Below are 26821 nucleotides of genomic sequence, written 5' to 3'. Positions count from 1 at the left end.
CAGCACCTATTCCAAACGAAATGGCACACCCACTTGCCATAAAAAAGCCACATCCATGGTCAGTTTTCCCCATCCCTTGTTTGACCACTATACACATGTTTGGCTGCATGTGTTTGCTATCCAAGTCATTTTTCTCGCTCCTTGTTTGACCACTATACACAGGTTTTATTGCATGCGCTTGCTATCCATTGTCATTTCTCTCCCATGTTTGACCACTATACATATACACAGGTGTGACTGCATGTATTTGCTATCCGTGGTCATTTTCCCCGTCCCTTGTTTGACAACTATACACAGGTTTGACTGCAAGTGCTCGGTAACTGTACATAAGCCATAATTATGAAAACCAATTACCCAACTGTTTCATTGAATCAATCTTGCAAAGAGTCTTGAATTTAATCATAAAAACAACAAACTACAAAATTACACCATCCTCAGAGAGATTCTTAAAATCTACCGACCTACATTATTTCACTAACTTGAAGAGCTTCAAATGTAGCAAGTAAACAATTGCAATCACAGTATTGAACAGTCAGTCTCATTAATTAGTAATGGTTAATTGATTATTATCAAATGGACTTTTTTCATGACATTAAAACAGCATCCTTTGTTACACTTGACCACAGGTGATCTTTGTCAGCTAATCTATGAAATTCAATTTACCCTAATTAAAGTCTATTTATTGAAGTTGGCCGATAGTTGGTTGTCATGGGTACTGTCACTTCACACCACAGGGTATCGCGAGCAATATCCGTCTAGAAGTTGTGAATGTGATCATAGCATCTCATAAGGTAGGAGACTTCTTATGAGCTGCTAACGAGTCATTTGGTCAGGGCGATAAGCCCCAACGTTGGTGATCGGCAGAACAAATTAATGAAGGGGATTAGGGAGGGCAATTAACAGATATGGACTGTTTTCTTTGAAATACTATACAGAGATAGCTAGGGTAAAGTAATAGGCACACACTAGACACAGGTAAGGCTTGTATAATGAAAAAAAGTTTAATAAATGACATTTATTGATCATATTTATAACTTCTAGACGAATATTGCTGGCAATACCACATGTTCATAACCATGCATTTCCCATCAACAAGGGCTGTTATAGCGGTTGTCAAGTAATATGGCAATAGTACCGACATACACTTTAAAGGACAAAGTCGGCCATTTTTCGTGAATTTCGTTGATACGAGCTACCACTTATATTGTTTGCATGTTGAAAGATACTGAATGAATGGGTGACCATGCATACATTCGACCCCGGTTTTAGACAAATTAAATGAAACCATCGCGAAAATGAATTAATTGTCGCGATGGTTTCATGTATCGTGTCTAAAACCGGGGTCGAATGTATGCATCGTCACCCATTCATTCAGTATCTTTCAACATGTCAAACAATATAAGTAGTAGCTCGCATCAAACAAATTCATGAAAAATTGCCGACTTTGTCCCTTTAAGTTATTAGAATGTCCAGAAGTGATGACAATAGACATACATTTTACAAGGCATTACAGACTTATTCCTTTTCAGATTACTAAATAAGCAACAACAATGGAAATTCATGTTTAAAGTCAACATCAAGACATTTTAACCAGGTTGTTAGTTTTATTGTGATTGACATTTGGATTCAGAAGAATAATATTTAATATTTGATCACAAAACACCATTAGCATTTTTTAAATGAATACTTTGCTTCAATAACTATCTTGCACATACAAGCAAGGATAATGATGATGTACGATGAGTACACACAGGCAGAGATTGTATAGTCATCGTATGCACCTGTACAGCTTTTTTATCTTTCAAATTCTGCAAGCAGTGCGAAGTATGTCACTCCTAAACCACCCATCTGTGAATGAAAGATAGAAAATAACTGTCATGTGTCTGATTCAGACTTTGTCATAGGGGCCTAAATTCTAGAATCTTAGATGATGTGGTACACTTTTCATGGTTGCAAATAGTTATGAACAAATTTGACTTTCATTTTGTGTCTTGTCGGGGACAACTCTTTAACTTGAATATTAAAAATTCCAAGGTTAAACACATGTAAGCTACCATATTTAAATCATACTTAGCTTAAGGTAGTATGCGCCTCGAAAGTGAAAGAATTGAACTTGTTCTCAATCTTTCCTGAATGAAACTTTCAACCTTTCTCTTACCAAATCAACAATAAAATCGGGGGGGGGGGGGGGGGTCACCGTGCAAAATCTGGAACTAGGGAAAAAAATTGCCCAACATTGTCCGATATTTGAAATTCAAAATGGCCGACATTCCTAGGGGAAAAATAAAATTTTGGATTTTCGAAAAACTAAGCCGTTCAAAGTTTTTCTTTCTCCAAGAGCTTTAAAATGAGCCCCCACAGGCGGTAAATCAGAAAAGAATTGTAGAAATTTGAGAGTCCGACTATCTGTCCCCGAGGCACGTTCTACCTTAAGGAAACTGCCAGTTCCTACGAGTTGTTGTTATTTGGTATTGATAGTGAGTTGACAAGATTTAGTAGCTTGCATGATTGTTTGCAAAACGTGGACGACCAGTTGCATGTTGTAATCGTTCAAAGAGCATGCGCAGTTTAGCGGAGATAGATTTCTTTGAATCTTAATCTTTATATCTTTCCATGTAAATTTGTGATATATAAACTGTAACATAGTGACCGATCATGTTGCCTCACGTAGACCTTTTCTCGGTCTGGTTTCCAACAATGACATCATGGAGATGAAAAATTGTATTCGAATTGCGATGGAAACGAGCACGTTACAGTTGATCGAAAATTCGCAATAAAGCTTTTGAGTTCGATGCTATAGATCGTGTTTCTTCGCGGCGAGTGGACCATTTAAGTATTACAATCAAAACGGATTGAATTCTTACCGTCAATATAAATGGTTTTGTGAGAGTGACCAGATCAAATACGGTGTACCCAATAGCGTGTCCATTCAACCTCGATAGAAACATGCTAATCTGGAATGAAAATCGTAATAGGTCAAAGAGTGTGATAATGTCCTTTAAGCTAAACTCTCACTGCATATGTACTCAGTTTGGCATATTAAAGCAAAACAAAGTTACAATAGAAAATGTGATGTTATCGACGCCTTTTGTTGATTGACACTTACCACCATCAAATCGTCATTCTTTACATGTTCTACTCGGATATTATAAGTCATGTTGATTGGTTCGTGGGCCTGTGAGTAGGAAGAACAAGGAATAAGAATCAGTACACAGGATAAAGTCAGATCGTTCAAACAAAACTGTGTACAAAGTGCGGGATAATTTGAAGGAATCTCAGACTTTTGGAAATTTCAACTATCTAAAGTGATAAAACAAAGAGGTGAATTAGTGCTGACACTCAGACATCACGGAAACTAATAAAAATACCGCAATTACACGGTGTCGCTCAAATTTGATCAGAATTGGTATATACAAGTATGGGTTACCAAAGATCAACAATAAATGTTGTTTCTATCTGTTCAGTGAAGGAAAATTCTACGTTGATGTTATGACAATGATTTCTGCATAGTACAACCAGAAAAACAACAAGAAATATTTAAACCAGAAAAACAAGAATGACAAAAGTAAATAAGGTCTGAAACTTTAGGTACTGGAGGTCAACTTTAGCAACATGCATAGCAGAAACAAGCCCCTCTTAGTTTAAGCATAGACGGTCTTCCCCCTCTACTGTCTATGGTTTAAGCAGGTCTGTTAATATGTAACAGTTCATAAACAATGACAGGAAATGACTCAAGATCAGTGGAGTTGGCCTGTTTCTTACTGGCATGCCATCACTCCTGCACATTTGCAGGATTTCACTTTTTCTTACCTCATTTGCACATTTTTGACACTGATGTGTTCATTTAAACAAATTCACATCTCAACCCCTGCATCTACCTGTACACCAAATACTGAGATGGTAGCTCTGGCGGTATGGGAGCCTTTGTGCGTGTGACGGACATACATCCGCACATACATACCCACAAATATACAGACATACAGACGCCACCGACTCATCATATAAGCTCTTTTTGGTATTTATATACAAAACCAAATATGAGCTAAAAATGTATGTGAATTGCAATATATATGGTAGACAATTACACACAGGTGCATAGAATTCCCAATTCCGTGACTAACAGGGGCGCATATCTTCGATGCTTGTTCACTTACCCTGGTATTCACTATTGCTGCTATCCACGATACCACAGGTACGTTTACGAAGATGGAAGTAAGCCAAACCACATACATCAGAATGGCAGAGACGTTTCCTTTGTAACTGCTTGAAAACAGCAACTGGTATAGCAGAAAGCAGGCCAGTGGTAACATTGTACCGTATGATATGGCGTTAATGTATGTGAACAAACCATTGTTTGAATGTTCCACGGCCAGACACAGTTCCTGGTGTTGATATCGTAGACTTTCAACATTTGATGGTACTCCTCCCTTTTTGTATCCGCGTAAAATGTCAAGGCGTAGTCGTTTCGCAAAGTTGCCGAATCGGTCACAAAGAATCATACAGATGTGAATGAAGAAGAAAATGGGGAAAATCCAAGCGGCAAAGTCAAAAATGTTGATGATAATGAAGAGCACATGAAGAGCTGGGTGATCTGGAAATGGCGCGACAAATACAGCCGACGCATTCCTGACTAACTCGATAGTGCCGAACACACCAAAGGATTGGTTTAAAAAATGAAAAGTGACAAAAAGTATAGCTTGTACGGTAAATATTATAGACCAACGTTTGATATGTTTGAGGTTAGCTCCTGTTTCGCTTGAACTCTGTATGCGGTCTTCCCAGTGATGGAAAAATCTTGGCATTCTGTGCATTCTTTCTGATGCAAAGAAAAACGCTGTAGCATTGCACGCACATTGAAAGGTAAACAAACAGAAAATAACTTTAAAGAACAGTCGTTCCTCCAACATAGCTTGTTCGGGACCAGTCCAAAATGCCGGCACGAAACGAAGAAAATTGAACCATAATAAGACGTTTACCAATATGCAATAATTCCTGGCGTTGAATATTTTCTGTAGTTTTGACTTCGATTGACTTCCCATTTGTCGAATGTTTCCTTTGTAATATCTTGGATCAAGCTGATGTGAATGCCACAACCCAAAGATTGACATCGCTTTTATCATTGGTCTCATCGAGTCGTAAAAAGTTAGTTTTTCTGGAATCGAATAGTGGAGAAGTTTTTCCACCTTGCAGTCCTCCGATTCGTTGCCATAGGAACATTTATTTTGCATGCTCTGTGTATCATTGACCAATGTCTGATCATCCTGATTATTGGTGAGTTCCATCTTGTCAACATTGCTTGTCTTTTGACAAGTGTTGTTTCTGAATTCTACTACTTCAAAATCCATTTCTAATGTAGTGTTCTTGTCAGCAGTGGCCAATGAATTATCAATACCATTGATTGGAGTCACTGCATTTCCTCGACGAATCTTTACATCAGTCATGTCTTCGCTGTTCAAGAGTTCCTGTTCTGAAGAAAGCAGGGCAAGAAAAAATGTAACTCAGGAGTAGTAAGGGTTTTATATGTAAAGCATTTTGCTGTGACAGTCTCTTTTGGTTCGTCAAAAGCTTATAATGGCGGTGGTGGGGGTTGGAGGAATGCGATTGAAAATCTTATTTCTTTTCAGATCACCCTCGATAACACAAAATAATCGGTATTGCTGCTTTGGAGTTCGTAGCACAGAATTACAGGACTGTTGTTAGTTTGTGTTGTGTTTGACAAACTACGTTGTACGAAATTGTGTCTTCACAGCGAGAGGTACTATGCACTGCAATACCTGTTATGTACTTCTGCTTCGCAGATTAGCATAGCCCCGAGGATATATCGACAGATACAATTGTTATGCCTGGAGAATCAATCGTATTGAATTTGGAGCATGCAAAGAGTTGAACAATAGTGAAATGACAAGGAATTAAGGGTGCTTCACAAATAATGGTGGTGGGGTTTTGGAGGAACTGAAAGCTTTTTATTCAGATCCTCCTCAATACATAAAAATTCAGATCTGGCCATCTACATGATAAAAATTTTTCAAGTACTTCCAACTATCACATAGCATACTGGGGATATACGGATATACTGGGAAAATACACATGTATTGTACAGTTCTGCTTGCAGAAATTCGAGACTTCCTTTGTTTTGACGCATGGATGAATATTCTGTAGTGATTATAGAAATGTTGTCGGCAGGTTGTAGAGCCATATTCCTTAGGCAAGTTCTTCAATTGATTCATTCTAAATGCACTGGTTGACTTTTACATTTATCAATCTAAGCCATCTTGAGTTAAACAAAATCTGACCGGAAGAACGACCAACATGACGATAATAAGAGAGAATGCAAATTATGAATTACTGACTTTATATACACTTTGGCTGCGGTGAAAAACTGAGAACGTTGACCTATCCCCCAAAAATTATTTATAAAAAGTACAAGACATATATGACCTACATGCTACTTATAAAAACTTTACAAAATTGACAATACAAGAAGGTTGAAATATTCCATCAAAGAAAACTTTTAATCTTTGAAATTTTGGATCATGATGCAATAATGGCAAATTTGGTGAAAAATAAAAACTCCATTTATTCGCACATTTTTTTCCATTTACATTAGAATCTTTACAGTTCAAAGTTTACTTTTGTGTTATTGTACGATGAGAATGTGAATATTTTATTCACGGCATGAACTTGAAATGAAGGTCTTTACATATTCAAATTAAGTTGATTTGGTATAAAACTGTGACTTTCATCGTACGTTGGTAGAAAATTAAGCATGGTAACCCCATTTTCCCCTTAATTTATGATCATTCTGATAGAATTCAAAAATCCCTAATGCAAATCCCTAAGCATACTGTAGGACGACAGCAAGAAAGTGTATTTGATACAAAATGGTGACAGAAAGGTTCAAGATTTTATCTAGCATTGTAACCTAACATTAGAAATATTGAAATGTATCTGCCCTGTTACGAGGCCTGCTTGTTGTTTTTCATTTTTAGAATTTTTCGATTTTAAATTTTCAGATTTTTTTTTCGAAATGAAAGTAATGAGTTACTTACCGAAATATGGAATCTGAAAATGCAAAAAATAGGGAACCAAAACATCTTCAGGTCCCCCGTTATACTGAGAGCAAAACTTTCAAATCCCCATTCCATTACCCGCAAAATTAATAAATCCTTCCCAATGAATTCCTCCAGGCCCCACCCCCAGTATTTGTGAATGCAGCCTAAATGGTCTGATCTGTTATTACGAGAAGTAACATAACATACACAGCGTGAACGATTAGTACCGTAAAGAGAACTTGTTGATAGCATCCATACTCTAATACATGATAAATAGATCATTTGTCAAGACGGATCTTTCTGTACTATTTTGAATTCTTGCTTCACAAACTATTCCTTTTTTCAATGTCACCACGGTTGACACAATACCCTGCTATGTGCTCAAAGTCCTATGTCGGGCCAAAGAGTGTAGTGCTTTGTAGCTGAGTATGATATTGACTAGGTTTGCGAAGAATACAGTCGGAAACGATGATATTGCGCTTAAAGGTCAATTTTTTCCCTTTTAACTCTTCGTTTAATTAGTAATCCTTGCTGGAAGTTGCATTCCAAATCATTTTCCTCTAGATCCTTCATGCCAACATTTTAATAAGAACCACATTTCATAAGCTCCTTAGAGTAAATCAATTCTTGCCGCAGAATTTCATGAAAGATGACATAATTTTTCAAATTAAATGTAGTTGGAATAAATTTAATCTTCTTGAGTTTAGTGATACAATACAGGGAATAAAAGTAGTATTTCTGCAGTGCATGGTTTGTGTCAGAATGTTGATACAATCACGTAGTCTGGGAGTCAACATGTGGTATCGGTCTGTGGGATTTGACGTAACGGTGAATGATCAATTTCTTTTGTCTCCGTCTATTGATCTTAGCGATGAGATTATCTAAAATTTAGTTTGGCCATGATGTTTCGGTTCGGTACGTCATGACACTCGAGTAAATGTGAAGACAAGCATAACCTTGTTCATGTGAAATTCCCGAGGCTCTCTCTTTCTGATTGAAAAGTTCCGGAGATCTTTTATAAAATATAGTTGTAATCCTCTGGAGGTAGACTATCAGTGAGCGAATAACAAAACATCCAAAATACAGTGTTTAGAGCGATGTAAAACGAGTATGTGTGAATACGATGCATACCATTTTACGCTTCAATACGTAAGCTTATAACTGTGGACATGGTTTGCTCTGTTTGCTTATTCTCTGCGGCAGTCGGAGAGACAGACAATACACACGCGATTAACAAATACTAATGTACAAGTATTGGGAAGTTTTCCCGGGATACAATCTTTTACTGAAGTTTATTGGGACGAGGTTTGACACTAAGTCAAACAGTTAATGATGAGATTCATAAAGTGCAAGTATGGCGTACATTAACAGGAACTGAAAATTCGCTTTCCAGGGTCGTTCCATGGTAAATATCGTATTCAACCATCACTGAAAGACTGCTCATTTGTACTGATTTAAATTGTACCAACAAAACAAAGTGTACTCACTGTGTCTTCGTGTTATTTCGTCTCTTCTCTTTTTGCTACGTTTAAAATTTGCTCACATGGGACAACGCAATCCTACAGGAAGTCTATTATGTGCGTTTGAAGGGCGTTGATCTGTGCGGCGGGCGTAAAGAAATGGACCCAGTAACAGTCAAAGCAGTGCCTTTTAGACACGATCGCAAAAACGACATTAGTGAGTAACGGGGCAAACAATGGACTCTAGACAACTTCCTTATTGTCCGCCAAATTATCTTTTAAGACTTGATCACCGAAGATTACGTAAGTTTTTACTGAACGGGTGAGACCATGTGAATAAGGCAATGCGTAAAGTACAGGTGTTACTTACCGTGTCCTTCAAATGTCGGTTTAGGTATGCGGTCTTCTTTTCCAGTATTCACCTTCTCTTACGACACATCGAAGGAAATAATCAAAGAAATAGTTAGAGAGCAGAGGCAAAGCGTAAAAACCTATGATTATATAAGTGAAGTTTAATATATCTGATGCTTACTCTACCTTGCAGAAAATGGACGTTTCCGATGGCTCGCAGGTTGCCTAGTTACTTACAAGTAATATAAGTTAACTGAAGTAAATAAACACTTCTGAACAAAAAGAATTGTGCACAGCTGTTTCCTCCAAAAAAAAGAGGTACAGTAAATCCCTAACGGGACAAAGTCACTCTGTTTTGAGCTTTTTTCACGAATATTGTTTGATGCGAAAAGTGATTTGCATTGTTCAGTCCGGGTCATTTCCAAAATTGGCGACGCTATACCATAATTTTTTTTCGTATCATTAGCCAATCCACAGTCCCTGGTGAGCTATTCAGCTCTGGGACTATTCGCCCCATAGACGTGTGTACATAAGCAGGTTGTTTCTCGCTTATGTATATACGTCTATGGGGCGAATAGTCCCAGAGCTGAATAGCTCACGAGGAACAGTGGCCAATCAGCGGCCAGCGCGCCATCGGTAAAAATTGTATTTCCTGGCAAGCCCTGCATGCGTCCATGGTTACGTATGCCATACTGCGTTGAACGCTGTCTTGCTGTATACTCCACAGTCCCCTGTGATCTATTCCGCTCTGTGTCTATGCGCCCCATAGACGTGTGTACATATGTCTGAGAAAAAGATATGTACACACGTCTATGGGGTGCATAGACACAGAGCGGAATAGACCACAGGGGACTGTGGTGAAATAACAATCGCGTCGTATTCTGTCATAATGTCGAACAGTTGTGTGGCCACTCTGTCAACAAACATTTTCAAAATCGCGTACCATTTTTAGTCTGGCACAGACAACCACGACATAGCTATCATTTTAAAGCTCTGACATTGCTCTTACTTCTTAAGTGTATAATGTGCAAACAAATTCATGTGGCAGGATAAATAAATATGGAAAAATAAATATCTATGTAAGATTATAAAAAACATTCCCTGGAAATTTTTCTGTAAAAATGGCCTTCAATACTTTCAATCGGTTCAGTGAAAGTTCATCGTTTGAATTAATAGCCACGCCTCAATACTGACTTTCACGTAAGGCGCGTTCAAAAAAAATGGTGAGGGGGGGGGTGGAGGAATCGCGATTGAAATCTTATTTTTTTCAGATCCTCCCCTCAATACCCTCAAAATTTTCAAGTCCCCCCTCAATACCCTCAAAAATTTTCAAGTCCCCCCCCCAAATTACCATATAGCCGCATATTTATTAGGAATGCACGCAGAGTAAAAAAACATGTAATGTGTCGTTCTGCACGCAAATGTTCAACACTATCTCTTATCAGCAGGTTGTAGAGCCATATACCTAGGGCAAGTTCTTAAATTGATTCATTTTTAAATGCATCAGTGAACTTTTTGAATTTCTCAGTCTAAGCCCACTTCAGTTTATCCAACTCTGGCCAGTTCAATGGCACCAGCTGAAAGCACACAAAATGACAATCATGAGAGAGTATGAAAAATTATGTATTCCTAGCTACGTTTAACCAAGTTGTGAAAAAATGAGCACAGTGACCTACCAAAATTTTTTTTTCAAAAGTACAAGACATATACTGTAGTTGTATTACTTTTTATTGTGACAACATTTTTGTTCAGTTTATACAATTATGTTCTTGTTCTATTCCCTACAGAATGTTGAGCTATCCAGTATTCAGCTTGCCAACACAGCTACGTGTACCGTGCATTTGCATCATATCATTCAATTATCACCAATATTTAGACAAACGGGCTTTGTTGACAAACTGAATATTGTGTTTTTCAGCATGCTGTAGAGAGACACCAAGAAACTGTGTTTGATACATTGCATAGAAATATTGAAAAATTATAAACATTGTAGCTCCTGCCCCATTACAAGGCAAACTTGTTCTACGAAAATTTAATGGCATTCATACAGTTTTAGAATTTTTGAGATTAAAGACATAAAATATGACAAAACGGTTCTAGATTTTGTTTAATTATTACAAACGTTAGAACCATTGGACGACATCAAAATGTTGGGAGTCACAATATTTTCAGGTTCCCCCCCTATAGGCAGAGCAAAACTTTCAAGTCCCCCCCCTCGACTACCCCAAAAATTTTCGAATCCCCCCCTGAATTCCTCCAGCCCCCCCCCCACCACTTTTTTGAACGCGGCCTAAATTGTTTGAGGCTCAATGGTCATGTCTTGTGATTGTCTGGATCTGAAATAGTCAGTAGTATGAAAACAAAAGTGTCTCTCAAAATATTGAATGGAGGCGCTCTGTCGCTGACGATGCTGAAGTTAGACTCGGTTTCGGATTCGGTTTCGAACTCGATTAACTGAGAGTAGTGTAATATTTCTTGTTTATATTATCATTTTTTCTAAGGATATGCTAACTATTGATACACTAGAAGAAATCTTAATTAGATCGCCTGACTGCACATGTAGCATGCATTTCATGACATAATGTTTTCGCACGATGGTATTGCACAGGATACATAGAAACGCACCCAATTCAATCTTTATTTCACAACATATACTTTAGTATGGTACATTCAAACTGAAATTTATGAATTAGAACAACATCAATCAAGACCACAAAGTATTACAATATATTACCAATACACCATGTGACACACATTGTGACATATAAACAAATTCAAGGTGTAAACATTTTTTTGTAAATGTCGAAATTCTTGCTTGACACTTCCTTTCAATTTCAAATTAAAGTGCTTAGCAGTTTTCTGTTATTTCTATACATTACACATTCAACTTCAAGTGCAAATAAGTGTACTTCATCACAGATCGGTGCAATTTGGCGGGTCCAAATATTACAACCCTGCAGCAAAAGTTCTCAGAGCTTGACAAACTGTTGCCTCAGAGTTTCTATTGTACCATAAACCCCAAAATCAGAAATGCCTGCAAATTTTACAGCAGCTTTGTATTACTAAAACCTGTTTCTCTGACAGAAAAACATAAAAGTTGTAAAAACTTATAAAACTTATGCCCTGTTGCAATTGGTATACTGCCCTCTAATAGGTAGCGCAAATTGGTTCTTGCAAAAGCTATTTTTAACAATTTTAATCGTGAATATAAAGCACACAATTTGTTTGGTGAAATATTTTTATTTTATTTTATTGCATTGTATTTTATTTCGGACCACTTGTAGCCATGAGATATTTTGTACGTTTATATTTTAAGTATTTTGAGTTATATTTGATGTAGACTTTTTATGTGACAACAGCAAGTCAATATCCTAATGCATCATGTACATTATGGCAATAAAGTTATCGTATCGTAAATATATAGTACATATGCAGACAGGCAATCCAGTAAAACATGTTCTTGAAGACAATTTATCTTCGCATACATCAGTATATCAAAATCAGCTAGAAAATATAAAACTTCCTTGAGTCACTCGAACCCGAAACCGAACCCGAAGTAGAATCCGAAACTGAGTCTAACTTCAGCATCGTTGTCAGCTGGGTCCCGGGTGTCAGCAGATAACCTGCTTCTCTGGATTGCCATCCGTGGGACAACATACCCGGCCGACATTTACCTTCAAGCCTCATATTTTAAAGGGGAAAGTTATACAACAGCTGCTCCTTACGGGGACCTTAGGTCTTGTCAAAGATGTTATGGTAAAAGTCCCGTATCTTCATTTCTTAAATCGCGTCATCGGATAGTGACGTGACTGAGTCACCGGACGGGCCGCCGAGCAAAGTGGAACAGTCAACTTCCTGCAGTCTGATAGAAGGGACACCAAACGAACAACTTCATGAACGAGTGCCGTTTCGAAGATGCAAAGAGAAGCATCGACGGGGAAGTCCAATTAAATAGTACAACGATTGTCAGGTAGGCTTTTCCTTAGATTGTGTTTGGGTTTTGTATTGTGCCTAAAACATGCCATATGAGCATGACGATGCATATCGCGGTCCTACTAATTACTGCCCGTCACTGCCCGTCACTGCCCGTCAGGAAATTAGCCTTCCAATTACTGTAATCAGTCGATATTTCAATGCCAAAGACCACTATTCTTTGTAAAAACGAACGAAATAATATTCCAAGATCCGAAAAATGTTGATTTTCGAACGAGTAGCAACGCTAATCATGTGATCGTACATGCATCACCATTGGCCATACATACTGCCCGTCGACGTTCCGACCACTGCCCGTCACTGCCGTCGGGAAATTTACCTTTCAACGACTGTAATCAGTTGATATCTCATATCAAAACATTACTTACTATACAACCAAACAAAATTGTCGTCCCAGACCCCGACAACGTTGATTTGCGAACGAGTGGCAACGCTGATCGTAATCGATGTCCGAACACTGCCTATCAGTATCATCACTGCCCGTCGAGTAGAGAACTTAGCGCTCCAATATTCACGTTAGTTCTGAGACAGGACTCGGGCATTTGGAGTAAAACAGACTCTTATTTGTAGCTTTCTATTATATAAGTGGTCTTTGGTATTGATATATCGACTGATTACAGTAATTGGAAGGCTAATTTCCTGACGGGCAGTGACGGGCAGTAATTAGTAGGACCGCGATATGCATCATCATGCGCACATCCTGAAAACTTGTTCACCAGTTACTGGTCTCGTGTGGCAGTTGTCATGGAACATGAAACAAATCTCGTTTTAGCTCCATTCACAATGGTTCGTCCATGCATGCTCCATGCAGGTATATCGTATCATTGAGATAACACTCTGTTTGCCACCTACACGATTATATGCATCATTAGGAATCGGGAAATACATATGCATGTTGCGCTGTGACTCATGTCACTATCAAACTATGGGGTGAGAACACCGCCAAAATTATCTTGAAAACTTTATTTAAACTTATCTCATTATTATTATTCCATTGTTTGGTGATTTAATGATAATTATATCAGTATTTGGCCATTATTTTGCAATTATTTGATCATTATATGGATATTATTTTGACATGATTATGAACTTATTTGGTAATTCGGTTGTTTTGACATTATTCAGCATTGATGTCTTGATTTGGAACTTATTTCATCATTATTATGCCATTATTTGGTGATTTGGTCATTTTTATGTCATTATTTGGTCTTTATTATGCGATTATTTGGTCATGATTACGACATTGTCTTGATATTATCTTGATATTGTCTTGACATTATTATGTTAATTCGGTTCTTTGTCATTATTCGGCATTGATGTCTTGATTTGGAACTTATCTTATCATTATTATTCCATTATTTGGTGATTTGGTCATTTTTATGTCATTATTTGGTCTTTCTTATGCAATTATTTGGTCATGATTACAACATTGTCTTGACATTCTCTTGATATTGTCTTGACATTATTATGTTAATTCGGTTCTTTTGCCATTATTCGGCATTGATGTCTTGATTTAGAACTTATCTTATCATTATTATTCCATTATTTGGTGATTTGGTCATTTTTATGTCATTATTTGGTCTTTCTTATGCGATTATTTGGTCATGATTACGACATTGTCTTGACATTGTCTTGATATTGTCTTGACATTATTATGTTAATTCGGTTCTTTTGCCATTATTCGGCATTGATGTCTTGATTTAGAACTTATCTTATCATTATTATTCCATTATTTGGTGATTTGGTCATTTTTATGTCATTATTTGGTCTTTCTTATGCAATTATTTGGTCATGATTACGACATTGTCTTGACATTCTCTTGATATTGTCTTGACATTATTATGTTAATTCGGTTCTTTTGCCATTATTCGGCATTGATGTCTTGATTTAGAACTTATCTTATCATTATTATTCCATTATTTGGTGATTTGGTCATTTTTATGTCATTATTTGGTCTTTCTTATGCAATTATTTGGTCATGATTACGACATTGTCTTGACATTCTCTTGATATTGTCTTGACATTATTATGTTAATTCGGTTCTTTTGCCATTATTCGGCATTGATGTCTTGATTTAGAACTTATCTTATCATTATTATTCCATTATTTGGTGATTTGGTCATTTTATGTCATTATTTGGTCTTTCTTATGCGATTATTTGGTCATGATTACGATATTGTCTTGACATTCTCTTGGATTTCAATTATCTGACCTCCTTTATTATCTGAACTCATTATTGACCTGCATTTGAACCCTACCCAGAAATCATTGCACATTCACAATGGCGCAGATGATACGGTCTGTTCCCTCGCATAGAGATAGAAAAACGGGCTTTGCGTAAGTTTTAAAGCGCAGCTCAGCACATCGCGTATCTAGAATAGTTGGGCGTGCTCGAAAACTGAGATCGACCACAATTTTGGATTAAAAATCGATTATTTTCGGCGGCGGAACTGGGCTGTGTTGGGTAGCCTTTGGTGGCCTGTAGTATTAGCTATTACACCTAGCCGAGCGTACAGGTCTGTGTACCGTGTGTTCTCGGCGTTATATGGTACAGGCCCACGGCACGTTTCGTAGATCGTCGTCGGATGGGAAGTGACTAAGACCGAGGTTCGGTCTTCGGCCTCACAGTGTCAGTCACTTCCCATCCGACGACGATCTACGAAACGTTCCGTGGGCCTGCTATGTTATATGGTGGAGGCCGTATAACACCGGAAACACACAAGACCTGTACGTACGCACGGCTAGGTTACACCCAGCCTGCCACACAGAGATCAGTAAAGGTATCGATACCGTGGACGAAAACGACAATCGCCGCACTGTCTTAAAAAAAATCGCAACACATAGAAGACTAGGGGACTAACAGTTACCATGGATTTTTGAATTCTGGCATATGAGAACAATCAAATATTAGAGAAAAAAGATGGGGTCACCATACTTGATCTTATGCAAGTGTACGATGAAAAGTCAGTTTTTCTAAAATCACTTAAAATCAATATATAAAACCATTCATTTCAAGTTCATGCAGTAAATTAAATTTTCACATCTCATTGTACCAATAACACAAAGTTAAACTCTGAACAGTAAAGACTCTAATTTAAATGGAAAAATGTGTGACTAAATGGAAACTTTTATTTGTTATTAAATTTGCCATTATTAGACCCAAAATTTCTGAGATTAAAACATTAATTTCATGGAACATTTTAACCTTCCAGTATTGTCAATTTTGTAAAACATTTTATAAGTGGCATCTAAGTTGTACATGTCTTGTACTTTTGAAAAAAAAATTTCGGTAGGTCACTGTGCTCATTTTTTCACAATTTGGTTAAACGTAGCTAGGGATACACAATTTTCATACTCTCTCATGATTGTCATTTTGTGTCATTTTGCTGGTGCCATTGAACTGGCCAGAGTTGGATAAACTCAAGTCGGCTTAGACTGAGAAATCCAAAAAGTTCACTGATGCATTTAAAAATGAATCAATTTTAGAACTTGCCCTAGGTATATGGCTCCACAACCTGCTGATAAGAGGTAGTGTTAAAGATTTGCGTGCAGAACGACACATTACATGTTTTTTTTTACTCTGTGTGCATTCCTAATAAATATGCGGCTATATGGTAATTTTTTTGGGGGGGACTTGAAAATTTTTGCGGGTATTGAGGGGGAGACTTGAAAATTTTTGAGGGTATTGAGGGGGGGATCTGAAAAAAAATAAGATTTCAATCGCGATTCCTCCAGCCCCCCTCACCATTTTTTTTTGAACGCAGCCTTAAATATGTTTGACCTTGACAAAGCGATTACATTGTCGTATTTATTTGCCAAATATAGACCACACTGCATTTGATTGTATTATTAGAATCAAAATCATCTCAACATACTCGTGCCATTATTGAAGCTTTCTTATCCAGATGAGTCCAGATGGGAATTATGAAAAAATGAGAAAGCAATACTTTTATCTTGTATCTTATTTTACGGCCAGTTAGAGTTGCACCTGTAAGCTACAGACTGAAAAGCCGGTACTAATAAGTATCAAGGAAATATTCGTTCAACGAAGATGTTTTATCGTAGGTATGCCACATAATATTTTTGGTTGGTCGGGAAGCTATTCTCGAGCATGGTTTTTTTTTTATTGTAAACTCATAGGGGCACGGTCGCTAACCTAACGACTTTTTATTGCTTTGTTGGTATGAAACCGCAATGAATCAAAATACTTCTTTAAGGCAGAAAAGTCATAACGTGGTGAGCGGGGCGATAAGCTGTAGAGGAACACACAGCATCGTACGCAGGGCTAGGCTAGGTGTAATAGCTAATACTACAGGCCACCATCGGCTACCCAACACAGCCAAGTTCCGCCGCCGAAATAATCGATTTTTTATCCAAAATTGTTGTCGATCTCAGTTTTCGAGCACGCCCAACTATTCTAGATACGTGATGTGCTGAGCTGCGCTTTAAAATTTACGCAAAGCCCGCTTTTCTATCCCTATGCGAGGGAACAGACCGTATCAACTGCGCCATCGTGAATGTGCAATGATTCTGGGTAGGGTTCAAATGCAGGTCAAATAATGAGTTCAGATAATAAAGGAGGTCAGATAATTGAAAGCCAAGAGAATGTCAAGACAATGTCGTAATCATGACCAAATAATCGCATAAGAAAGACCAAATAATGACATAAAAATGACCAAATCACCAAATAATGGAATAATAATGATAAGATAAGTTCTAAATCAAGACATCAATGCCGAATAATGGCAAAAGAACCGAATTAACATAATAATGTCAAGACAATATCAAGAGAATGTCAAGACAATGTCGTAATCATGACCAAATAATCGCATAATAAAGACCAAATAATGACATAAAATGACCAAATCACCAAATAATGGAATAATTTGATAAGATAAGTTCTAAATCAAGACATCAATGCCGAATAATGGCAAAAGAACCGAATTAACATAATAATGTCAAGACAATATCAAGAGAATGTCAAGACAATGTCGTAATCATGACCAAATAATTGCATAAGAAAGACCAAATAATGACATAAAAATGACCAAATCACCAAATAATGGAATAATAATGATAAGATAAGTTCTAAATCAAGACATCAATGCCGAATAATGGCAAAAGAACCGAATTAACATAATAATGTCAAGACAATATCAAGAGAATGTCAAGACAATGTCGTAATCATGACCAAATAATTGCATAAGAAAGACCAAATAATGACATAAAAATGACCAAATCACCAAATAATGGCATAATAATGATGAAATAAGTTCCAAATCAAGACATCAATGCTGAATAATGTCAAAACAACCGAATTACCAAATAAGTTCATAATCATGTCAAAATAATATCCATATAATGATCAAATAATTGCAAAATAATGGCCAAATACTGATATAAATATCTAATATCATTAAATCACCAAACAATGGAATAATAATAATGAGATAAGTTTAAATAAAGTTTAAATAAAGTTTTCAAGATAATTTTGGCGGTGTTCTCACCCCATATCAAACAGGGACTGTGGCGATGACCCCAATGACCCGAGCGCGTTCGATACACGCCACAAGTACCGCTGCGATATCACAGCTAGTTGCAAACGTGACGTTTTCAGATTACTCTCAGACAGAACCCTTTGGTCATTCTACCCGAAAAATGGAATTTGGACATGCAGTAGTCAATGGTCATCCCCTCCACCTCCGGGTTATGCAGCAGTAAATGTGACCCCACCCCAAACTCGGGCATACATTTGTTTTGCAAATTATTTTTGACATTTACCAAGTGCCCCACCCCCCTGGGGCAAGACAACCAAGAAAGTCTCCGAACATTGTCACCTACTCCAACACCGTGGGTCCATAAAACGGAGATAAAGGGGATGGACCAGGGACAGAAAACAGATTGATAACCTAATCTTCTGGGCTCAGTTTTTTTTAGATCCTGTCTAATTCAACACATTTTTTTCCTGTATTGCCTGAGGTCGGAGCCCCTGTGAGAATTACATATATATGTACCAGTATAAAATTGATGATTTGGAAATCAGTCATATGAAATCAGTTATATGAAATTTGCCAAATACCTCTCTTCTGGGCAAGACAATCAAGAAAACGTCTACCATAAACAAACTGTAGTTCTCTTCGCACAACCACCATGGGTCTGCTCGACTCTCCATAGTGATGCGAAACAGACCAGGGATACATATAAAAACAAGGTCATACTGATGCAGCCCCACCCCCTCATGCCCAGTTTCATTGCAATCCTCCACATTTGTAAATTGCATAACCAAAGGTGTTCTCCATTGAGGATCTCATTGACTGGTGCTTTATCTTGTTGAACTTGAACGATTTGTTATCAAACAAAATATTTGTATGGTAAATCTTATTATTTTTCACATTGTTATCTGCCAATCATGTTGTTTTCTCCTCACAGGTTTGTCCACTTTATGCTACTATTTTTCTGTAGTTGCCATAGTATGGATCTTTGTCCTCTTAGTCTATCAGCAAAGATAAAATCAAAAACTGGGAAATATACCGTATACTACCATTTCATCTCATATTTTCTCAGAGTAAAAGTTCACCATGGCAACGGCTCAAAATGGTTATGAAAATGACTTTTACATCAGCAGTAGCCGTGACAACTTGCCATGGGTAGAGAAGACAACCGAATACCTTGAATCTAAACATCTCAAAGGGGTATATGAAGAAAGGGATAAAGTCGGAGGTGTTCCAGAAACAGAGCTTGCCCAACATTTCATTAAAACAAGCCACAAGGTAATTATTGGATTTGGTGGCCATGACGAAAGAGAGAAATACAAATCACTGGACACGCTGCAGGACATCTTCTGTAAGAATGATCGGGATGATAGCTATCGACTGATCCCTGTGAAGCTGTCAAAGGATTGTTATGTGCCAGAATGCCTTAGTCAGTTGGTAGCACTGGAAGCATGGGATCCGGGATTTAATGAACAGCTGTTGAGAAGTGTGCGGTTCACTAAAAAACAGCGTCATACTGGCGGTGCTGCTTCCCTTGCATATGGTGTGAATTGTACAGAAGGTCCAGGCAGACGGAAAGAGAACTCCAGGACACAGGGGGCAGCCACACAAGGTGAGGGTACTGGTAAGTTACATCTATGAACTTGATCAACACAATTGTGGAACAAGCAGTCGCCAGACACTTCACACCAAAACATCCCAATGTATCAAAAGCTCTTCGCACCAGGATTCACTTTTCCCAAAGCCATTTCACCTTGAAAACATCCCTACTTTGGCCTAAAATGTCGCCAACCGATAAACCTGAAAATATAAACCCAGGACTCCATGATCAAGAGCGCCATCAGGTGCACATGCATGATAGGTTGGTCTCGAAGGAAACGTGTGCCTGGTATTATAGCTACAATCAATTGTTACTAGAGCTAAGAGTCACGATGCTTCATTCATGAAGCTCCTGCAAAACATCAGTTTTCAGAAGGCGCAGTGTAAGTCACCGTGATAATGATCGCGAACTCTGAGAAATGAAGTACTGCCACAAACAAAACAGCAGGCTTCTAAAACATGCAAATAAAAATTTAGTGTAATTTACGTATTTATCAGGTCCACATATATAGTAACAAGGAGACTATTATCACACACCCCTTGAACTACCGGTACATGAGTGGTCTTACCCAATTGTGATGTCAATAAACAACTATACAATATTATATTGGTTCCAACAAGATGTTGTTTAAGAACCGATGTTCAACACTACACCTTCGGTAGTGGTTTGGGTTTGAGTTGGCAGAGACCCATGCATAACTGAATGTTTCAGTAAAAAAAATCCAGTAGCATGGACAAAGAAGACAAGGGAACAAGTTTATTTATTTATTTGAAGTTCCTAGCATTTACAGCTTCTACTTTAAGGCAGCGTTCAGTAATCTGTTCCAAACCTGCAGTCATTGTCAGGACCTTCAAAGTTCTAGAAAGTTCCCTTGACGACAGTTTTCATATATACATCCTATCATTTGCAAATATTTATAAATATTTATGCTCATATTTCAAGATATTTTCTGGAATTGACTTTCCAGATTCAAGGAAAGGACCCTGTATGTCTCTCCATCATCAAGATCTGCTCCGGAAACACAAGGAATATTTTGCCAAGGACCTTCCATACCAGAGAGTCCTGGACCATATGTCAGAAGTAAGACATATTTTCAGTCTATCTGGTGTAGGACCTCTCCTTGTTCGCTATATAAGCAACGCTGTCACTGAAACTTACTAGGTTTCGGTAGAGGTTGCACAGCATATACCAGACCCAATAAAAGATCTCAGACTACAGTCTATCAGTAGTATATCTTTCCATTAGCTTAGGCTGAGAAAGGTGTTTTCCAGAAATTTTGTACGCCTTTCACAATATTTCTCAGTCATGTGCATTGATGAAAATATCTGTTCTTACAATACAATCAAGGTCACATGTGTTAATGTGCCATTGATGTCTTTGACTTAAATTTCTAAAAATAAAATTGCATGTAAGGGTTAGGGCTAACAAAATAAAACATTTTGCAAATTCCTAAACCAACTCAAGGAAATTGGAAATACTGGCAACACAGTGGTCACACTGTAGTATATGGCAGGCAGATATTGGTACTTAAATCCTGCCAAGTTCATCACCAGGTGAAGTTGGTTAAAATCACTGTAGGCATCAAAGGTTCCATTTGTTGCATTTTAAACAAAAACTTGAATATTTGAAGGTCCCTGAATATCTGGATACTGTAAATATGAATTTTAGTGGCCAAACCTGCTGTATCATACCCAGAAAGCACACATGGTTTTGGCTCAATACCGCTTTTTACTGACTGGGCAGATGGGGAAATGATACTGTCTGGCAGAAATAGGGTTTATTTCCTTCTTGCAATAAAAAAAGGTTCCTTCCTGATAGACAATTTTCATAATTGCTATGCAATTGTGATATCTTCACAAGATATGCCTAGTAAGTGTGTTGTATCGACGGCTCTATGTTCTGAAGAGACCTAGTCCAAAGTTTGATTTGGGATGAAAAACTTCAGCCGTAGAAAGGATATATTTTTGACATACAGTGTTCTTATATTACGAGAACACTTCTAATTCATTTGACTCAGTTTATCCAATGCATTTGTTCATCAATTTCAGGTGTTCTCACTGGAAGATGAATCTGAGATTAAGAAAGACTGCTTGTCAGATTTTAACAAAAGACGGACATTGATTGACATACTTGTGACAAAAGGACCGAAAGCATTTCCTAAATTTGTCAAAGTACTGGAGAAAGAGTGTCCACATCTTGCCAAGCCTCTCAAAGCAGGTAGGTGATTTTGATGCACTTCTGATAGACATTCAGAGAATTTTTCAAATATCAAGACTGGTTTATCCCTTTGAGTGCTGTATTTTTTCCCACCAAAATTTCAGTGCAACATTTTACCAATTTTCATGAACTTTTCTGTAATTTTTCTTATAATTTTGGACCAAATGAATGCAACATTTCATTGGCCACAGCTTTTTATCAAAATTTTGGCAAAAATCTGACAAAAATTGACTTAGGTACATTTTATAACGGTGACAAAACTGGACTTTGGTGCTCAAAGGGTTAATACCAGTATTATAGCTCAAATTGCGTAATGGAGCATTGAGTTGTTGTCTTCATTATGGGAAAGCTCCATTAACCTTGGAATACCCCACTTCCCTACTTAGTTATCAGGGGATCAATTTCACAGACCTGCCTTTCCTACAATGGCACCAGCTGGATAAGATAAACGTAACAATGGAACATTCACACCTTGGGGGATTAAAAGTCTTATATTTGTCACCCGAGTTGGTCAGGCAAGGACCCAGGTTTCAGGTACCATGTAAGTTAATGCAGTCTTTCCCTAATGTCAAGACCCAAACATGTGCAGACATTTGGTGCATCTGTGCCATGTATCCTGTTCTATTCATGCTGGTACAATATCATTCCAAACTGTACTGAAGATGGACAGTATATTATTATACCAAATATACATGTATGTTGTTCTTACGCTATTCTCAATGCTTATGAGTCGAGACTCTAGATAATTATCCATTTTAAAGTTTTAGCTTTGATTGTATCCTAAAAGTGTTTAAGATTTCTTTCTAAACAACTGAAGTTGAAGATGCTTTCGTATTCGTATACTTGTGCACTGTCGGCATCATTCGAATTTTGTATATTCTTGATTATATTTTCCAAATAATATTACTTAACTTCTCTGTTGTGGTTTCAGAATCATTACGGGAACAAAAAGTGACAAAACAAATGAAAGGCATGAAAATTACTTGAGGAAATGTTAACAAACACACAGCTCAAGGCCACCCACTTCAAGAACTCTTTAGGCAAAACTCATGACAGGGAAATGTTCTAACCATGGCAACCATCATCACTATATTTAGTTGGTTTTCTTATGATCAACGTTGGTGGCGCTGTCTCTGGTTGCTAACACAGCATTTGTAGAATGCAGATTCAGCTATGAAGATTCATGTTTTCACCATCTTCCAATCAACATCAGAGTCATCCTTCAATCAAATCAACTCTGTGTATTTTGCTTCAATAATGTCAGTTTTCATACAAAATTACCTCACAGCTTGATTCTAAGTTCAAACTTTCAAGTTTTTGACAGCAATCGAAACAAGCTTTCTGTTTGTAAATTTTAATTTGTGAATATTAAGAAATGATTTTGCATAAATTATTCTGATTTTAACGCAAGTCTTATTACATTTTGTTATAAACTATATTGTCTTGAAATGAGCGTAGAAGTGATTTAATTTGTGCCATGAAATGCAAATCTGAAGAGTTGAATAGCTTACTGTACTGGGACGCCAAGAATTTTTTTCTAGCTATCTTTAGTATATGCAAATTTATTTTACTCGTGTATATTAGGTTCAGATGAGAGGCAGCTGTCAACTATAGGTACCATACGCATAATGTTCATTCGCATAAATCGATTATGTCAATATCTGTAAAATCGTAACAAACGTTCTCCTTTTACAAGCAGATATTGGGATTTATTACTATTATATCATAACAGTATATTTTAGCTCAAGCTGAGAGCTCGAGCGTACGCCAGCCGTGGTATATCGCCAATATACTAAGGTTCTTTTCGCGTCTCGACCTATTAGATCACTGTATTTGCACCATCAATATACTGGTATGATATAATAATGGATATGCAATAAATTCTAAACTTATATTCTAAACAATATTCATGAATCTTTCTCTAAAGGATCACATCCAGAGTGTTCACAAACTGAAACAGTTCAGTGTAGATGTAATGTTTGTCTGTGTATTGAGTTATTTCTTAAGGTACAAAAGTAAGCTGTTTTTATAGCAATTAAACCAAAGTTAAGTTAACAGGCCTGTCAGAAGTCTCCATTAAATTGTGTTATACTGACATATTACATTTCGAAAAACTTTTGAGTGCTGAATTTCAAATATTTTTCTGTACCTTCAAATAAAAAATAAGAGAGACTCGCTCAGAACTTACAGATCAGAGAGCTATGGTATCTGTAAATCAAAAAAGATGATTTTGTTTTAATTAGAAGTGTCTATAGTATTTGCAATGACAGGTTGTAAACTTACATTTTATAGTTTTCAATAAGACTCCATGAGAGGATAAAAAAACAATGGATTAACTTTTTCTTTATGAGAATTTCTACTCCCTGTGTAGAAATTTCATTAATCTTTATTTGTCTAAAAGATTGTGTTACTTTTGACGGATAATCATATAGCTTACAAAGGCTGCAATTATGGGAAGTTATGCTTGATGCATTTCTTAAGAAATGGTATTTTGTCATCGTGCGATTCCAAGAATCATGAATAGGGGCATCATTGCCAATAAATTGATTATCTCATCTTGTTCTTGTTTACAGGCTTGTTCTAAATTGTTTGCATGTACTATGTACATGTTGAAACACAGATGCGTTATGGAAATGGCCTTCCATACATGTACACTGATGATGTTTGTGTATATATTTCAGTCTGGGTAGGATATAAATAATTTTTACAGAAAAATGTACTGTGTAACTTTCGTTTAATGTTTCCCAATGTGCTGCTCTGTAGACATTATTTGAGAAGCAATGTGAAATGTTTGTTACAAATCAATCTTTGTTAAAGGGACAAAGTCGTTCTGTTTTTGCTTTTTTTGCAATATCAAGAAAACATTGCATAGGTGGATAAAAGTCTCCATGTACAAAATGATCATGGTACATACCTGCAAAGGTGTCAAAAATTATCTCTTTGCTGGATGCAAACAAGAGATTTCATTCTAGACATAATGGATTTTCCCATCCCAACTTTGCGTTCCTGAGACAAATAAACTATGGCCACAATGTAAGAGAAAGCTGCTATCCTTTTCTGTATGAAAGACATAGCCAATATAGATTTCATTACAAATGCTTGCATAAGGTCCAAACTTTTGTAACAGTGTATGTTTAGCCATGCATGGTGACGACTGTCCACGGAACATGATGTTTGGTGCAGACTGTAAAATGTTTCATTGAATGTTTAATCATGTCTGGATGCAAGCAGAGTTGAGGGTGTGTACAGCTGACCAGTATTTCAGCATGTTTCAAGACGTCAAACAACACAAGCTACTTCTCATATCAAACAAAATTCATGAAAAAAGCACGAAAGAGCGACTTTGTCACATGAACAGAGTTAAAGCATTGATTTGCATTGACGTACTTGATTGTACATACATAAATTCTAATTAACATTTATTGATAACAAAACACATTGAATTAAAAAATGATTGTACTTGAAATTAATGAAATAGCGTTGTCGTCTGATGCTATGCTGTGTGGAAAAAATACGCCATAAGCATAGAAACAGCGCATCTCAAATTGTGAAAATCTCAATAATAAAGATTAATTTTAATATAGACTTTGTTTATAAACTTTGTTCATTGTTTTGTCAGCGGACAGTGTTTCTACTCATAGTAATATAAGCAACTATTTCCATCTAGTTTGTTGTTCCCACATGATGTCTCATTGAAAGAACACAAAATATGGGTCATCTTTGAACTATTGTGTTACTTGCCACTTTCTAAAGGTAGAATGTGCCTTGGGGACAGATATTTAGACTCAAATTTTGACAATGCTTTTCTGATCTACCATTTGTGGGGGCCTAGTCTGAAGCTCTTGGAGTAAGTGGCGTATTCACATTCTTATGATCGTGAAAATCTAAAATTTAATTTTCCCCCCACAGTCTTATCTCCGGGAGGGAGACCATTTTGAATATCAAATATTAGTATATGTTAGGTAATTTGTTTCCATTGTATCAAAATTTGTATCCCTCCAGGTGATATTCTTGATTTTGAAAGACAATGGCTGAAAGTGTCCTCTAGGAAAGTTTGAGCAAAAATTTAAGTCTTTCACTTTCGAGGTGCATATGTACTACCTCAAATGAAGTAAATGTCTTAGGGCTTTGTCAATTCTGCATTTCTTGAAAAGTCAGTTCTATTGATGAGAACACAAAACCTTCACTGCAGTCAGAGCTATACCGCCATGTTTTATTTGCATCTCAAATTCACATTTTATCAAAGAGGTTGTTGATAAAGTGTTGGCTATCAATGTGGCTGCCAGTACAAAGTACATGTATTGTCCAAGTATACTCCTGATTTGCATATACCTAAAAACCATCCATTGTGTGGAAACACAGATGCTCATTTGATAATCCTGAGTGAGTCCAACTGTGCACAAGTTGCATTGCTGGCCTAACCTTTACAAATTTTGTAGAGTCAAGTGCCTTTGACGTGGAATGCTGATTTTGTTATCGATAGCCAAATTAAGCTAAAATACCATAGCAACAAGTAACGAAACTGCTTCAGTGGATATCAGTCACATGATCTGGTACTGTGTTGGCCAGGAAAACAATAAAATTTTGATTTATGGACCATTTCAAAGTTTTCATACCAGTGTAGTGATTAAAACCACATAAGTCACCTGCATGTCA

General features: G+C 37.0%; 2 protein-coding genes across 4 annotated transcripts; one reads left to right on the top strand and one right to left on the bottom strand.

Moving 5' to 3' along the window:
* Nucleotides 1–1304: 1304 nt before the first annotated feature.
* On the bottom strand, nucleotides 1305–8772 carry LOC139132515 (uncharacterized). Of its 2 annotated transcripts, none has more exons than XM_070698836.1 (5): nucleotides 8540–8772; nucleotides 4155–5467; nucleotides 3107–3175; nucleotides 2865–2954; nucleotides 1305–1848 (listed from the first exon to the last, which is right to left on the bottom strand). In XM_070698836.1, the coding sequence occupies exons 2-5, from the start codon at nucleotides 5439–5441 to the stop codon at nucleotides 1795–1797; spliced, it is 1500 nt and encodes a 499-aa protein (XP_070554937.1). In that variant the 5' UTR covers nucleotides 5442–5467; nucleotides 8540–8772; the 3' UTR covers nucleotides 1305–1794. The 2 variants fall into 2 exon arrangements, with proteins under 2 accessions (XP_070554937.1, XP_070554934.1); XM_070698833.1 differs by having other exon boundaries at nucleotides 4155–5462.
* Nucleotides 8773–12434: 3662 nt separating this feature from the next.
* On the top strand, nucleotides 12435–25748 carry LOC139132494 (uncharacterized). 2 transcript variants are annotated; one of them, XM_070698821.1, is made up of 5 exons: nucleotides 12435–12833; nucleotides 19421–19972; nucleotides 20916–21028; nucleotides 21997–22165; nucleotides 23097–25748. In XM_070698821.1, the coding sequence occupies exons 2-5, from the start codon at nucleotides 19435–19437 to the stop codon at nucleotides 23150–23152; spliced, it is 876 nt and encodes a 291-aa protein (XP_070554922.1). In that variant the 5' UTR covers nucleotides 12435–12833; nucleotides 19421–19434; the 3' UTR covers nucleotides 23153–25748. The 2 variants fall into 2 exon arrangements, with proteins under 2 accessions (XP_070554922.1, XP_070554927.1); XM_070698826.1 differs by having other exon boundaries at nucleotides 12436–12833; nucleotides 19421–19960.
* Nucleotides 25749–26821: the final 1073 nt, after the last annotated feature.

Source organism: Ptychodera flava, chromosome 1, assembly GCF_041260155.1.
Source record: "Ptychodera flava strain L36383 chromosome 1, AS_Pfla_20210202, whole genome shotgun sequence".
In the NCBI taxonomy this organism is placed as follows: domain Eukaryota; kingdom Metazoa; phylum Hemichordata; class Enteropneusta; family Ptychoderidae; genus Ptychodera; species Ptychodera flava.
The sequence above is the reverse complement of the archived record's forward strand: the minus strand, read 5'-3'. Positions and strand labels throughout refer to the sequence as shown.

Bases quoted from the DNA above. Each gene is read 5' to 3' on its own strand.
- LOC139132515 (XM_070698836.1), bottom strand. From the start codon at position 5,441: ATGACTGATGTAAAGATTCGTCGAGGAAATGCAGTGACTCCAATCAAT. The intron at 3,176-4,154 runs GTAAGTGAACAA...TCCTACTCACAG, and splicing joins CAGCAATAGTGAATACCAGG to GCCCACGAACCAATCAACAT. The intron at 2,955-3,106 runs GTAAGTGTCAAT...TTTTCATTCCAG, and splicing joins AGAATGACGATTTGATGGTG to ATTAGCATGTTTCTATCGAG.
- LOC139132494 (XM_070698821.1), top strand. From the start codon at position 19,435: ATGGCAACGGCTCAAAATGGTTATGAAAATGACTTTTACATCAGCAGT. The intron at 19,973-20,915 runs GTAAGTTACATC...TTGACTTTCCAG, and splicing joins CACACAAGGTGAGGGTACTG to ATTCAAGGAAAGGACCCTGT. The intron at 21,029-21,996 runs GTAAGACATATT...CATCAATTTCAG, and splicing joins TCCTGGACCATATGTCAGAA to GTGTTCTCACTGGAAGATGA.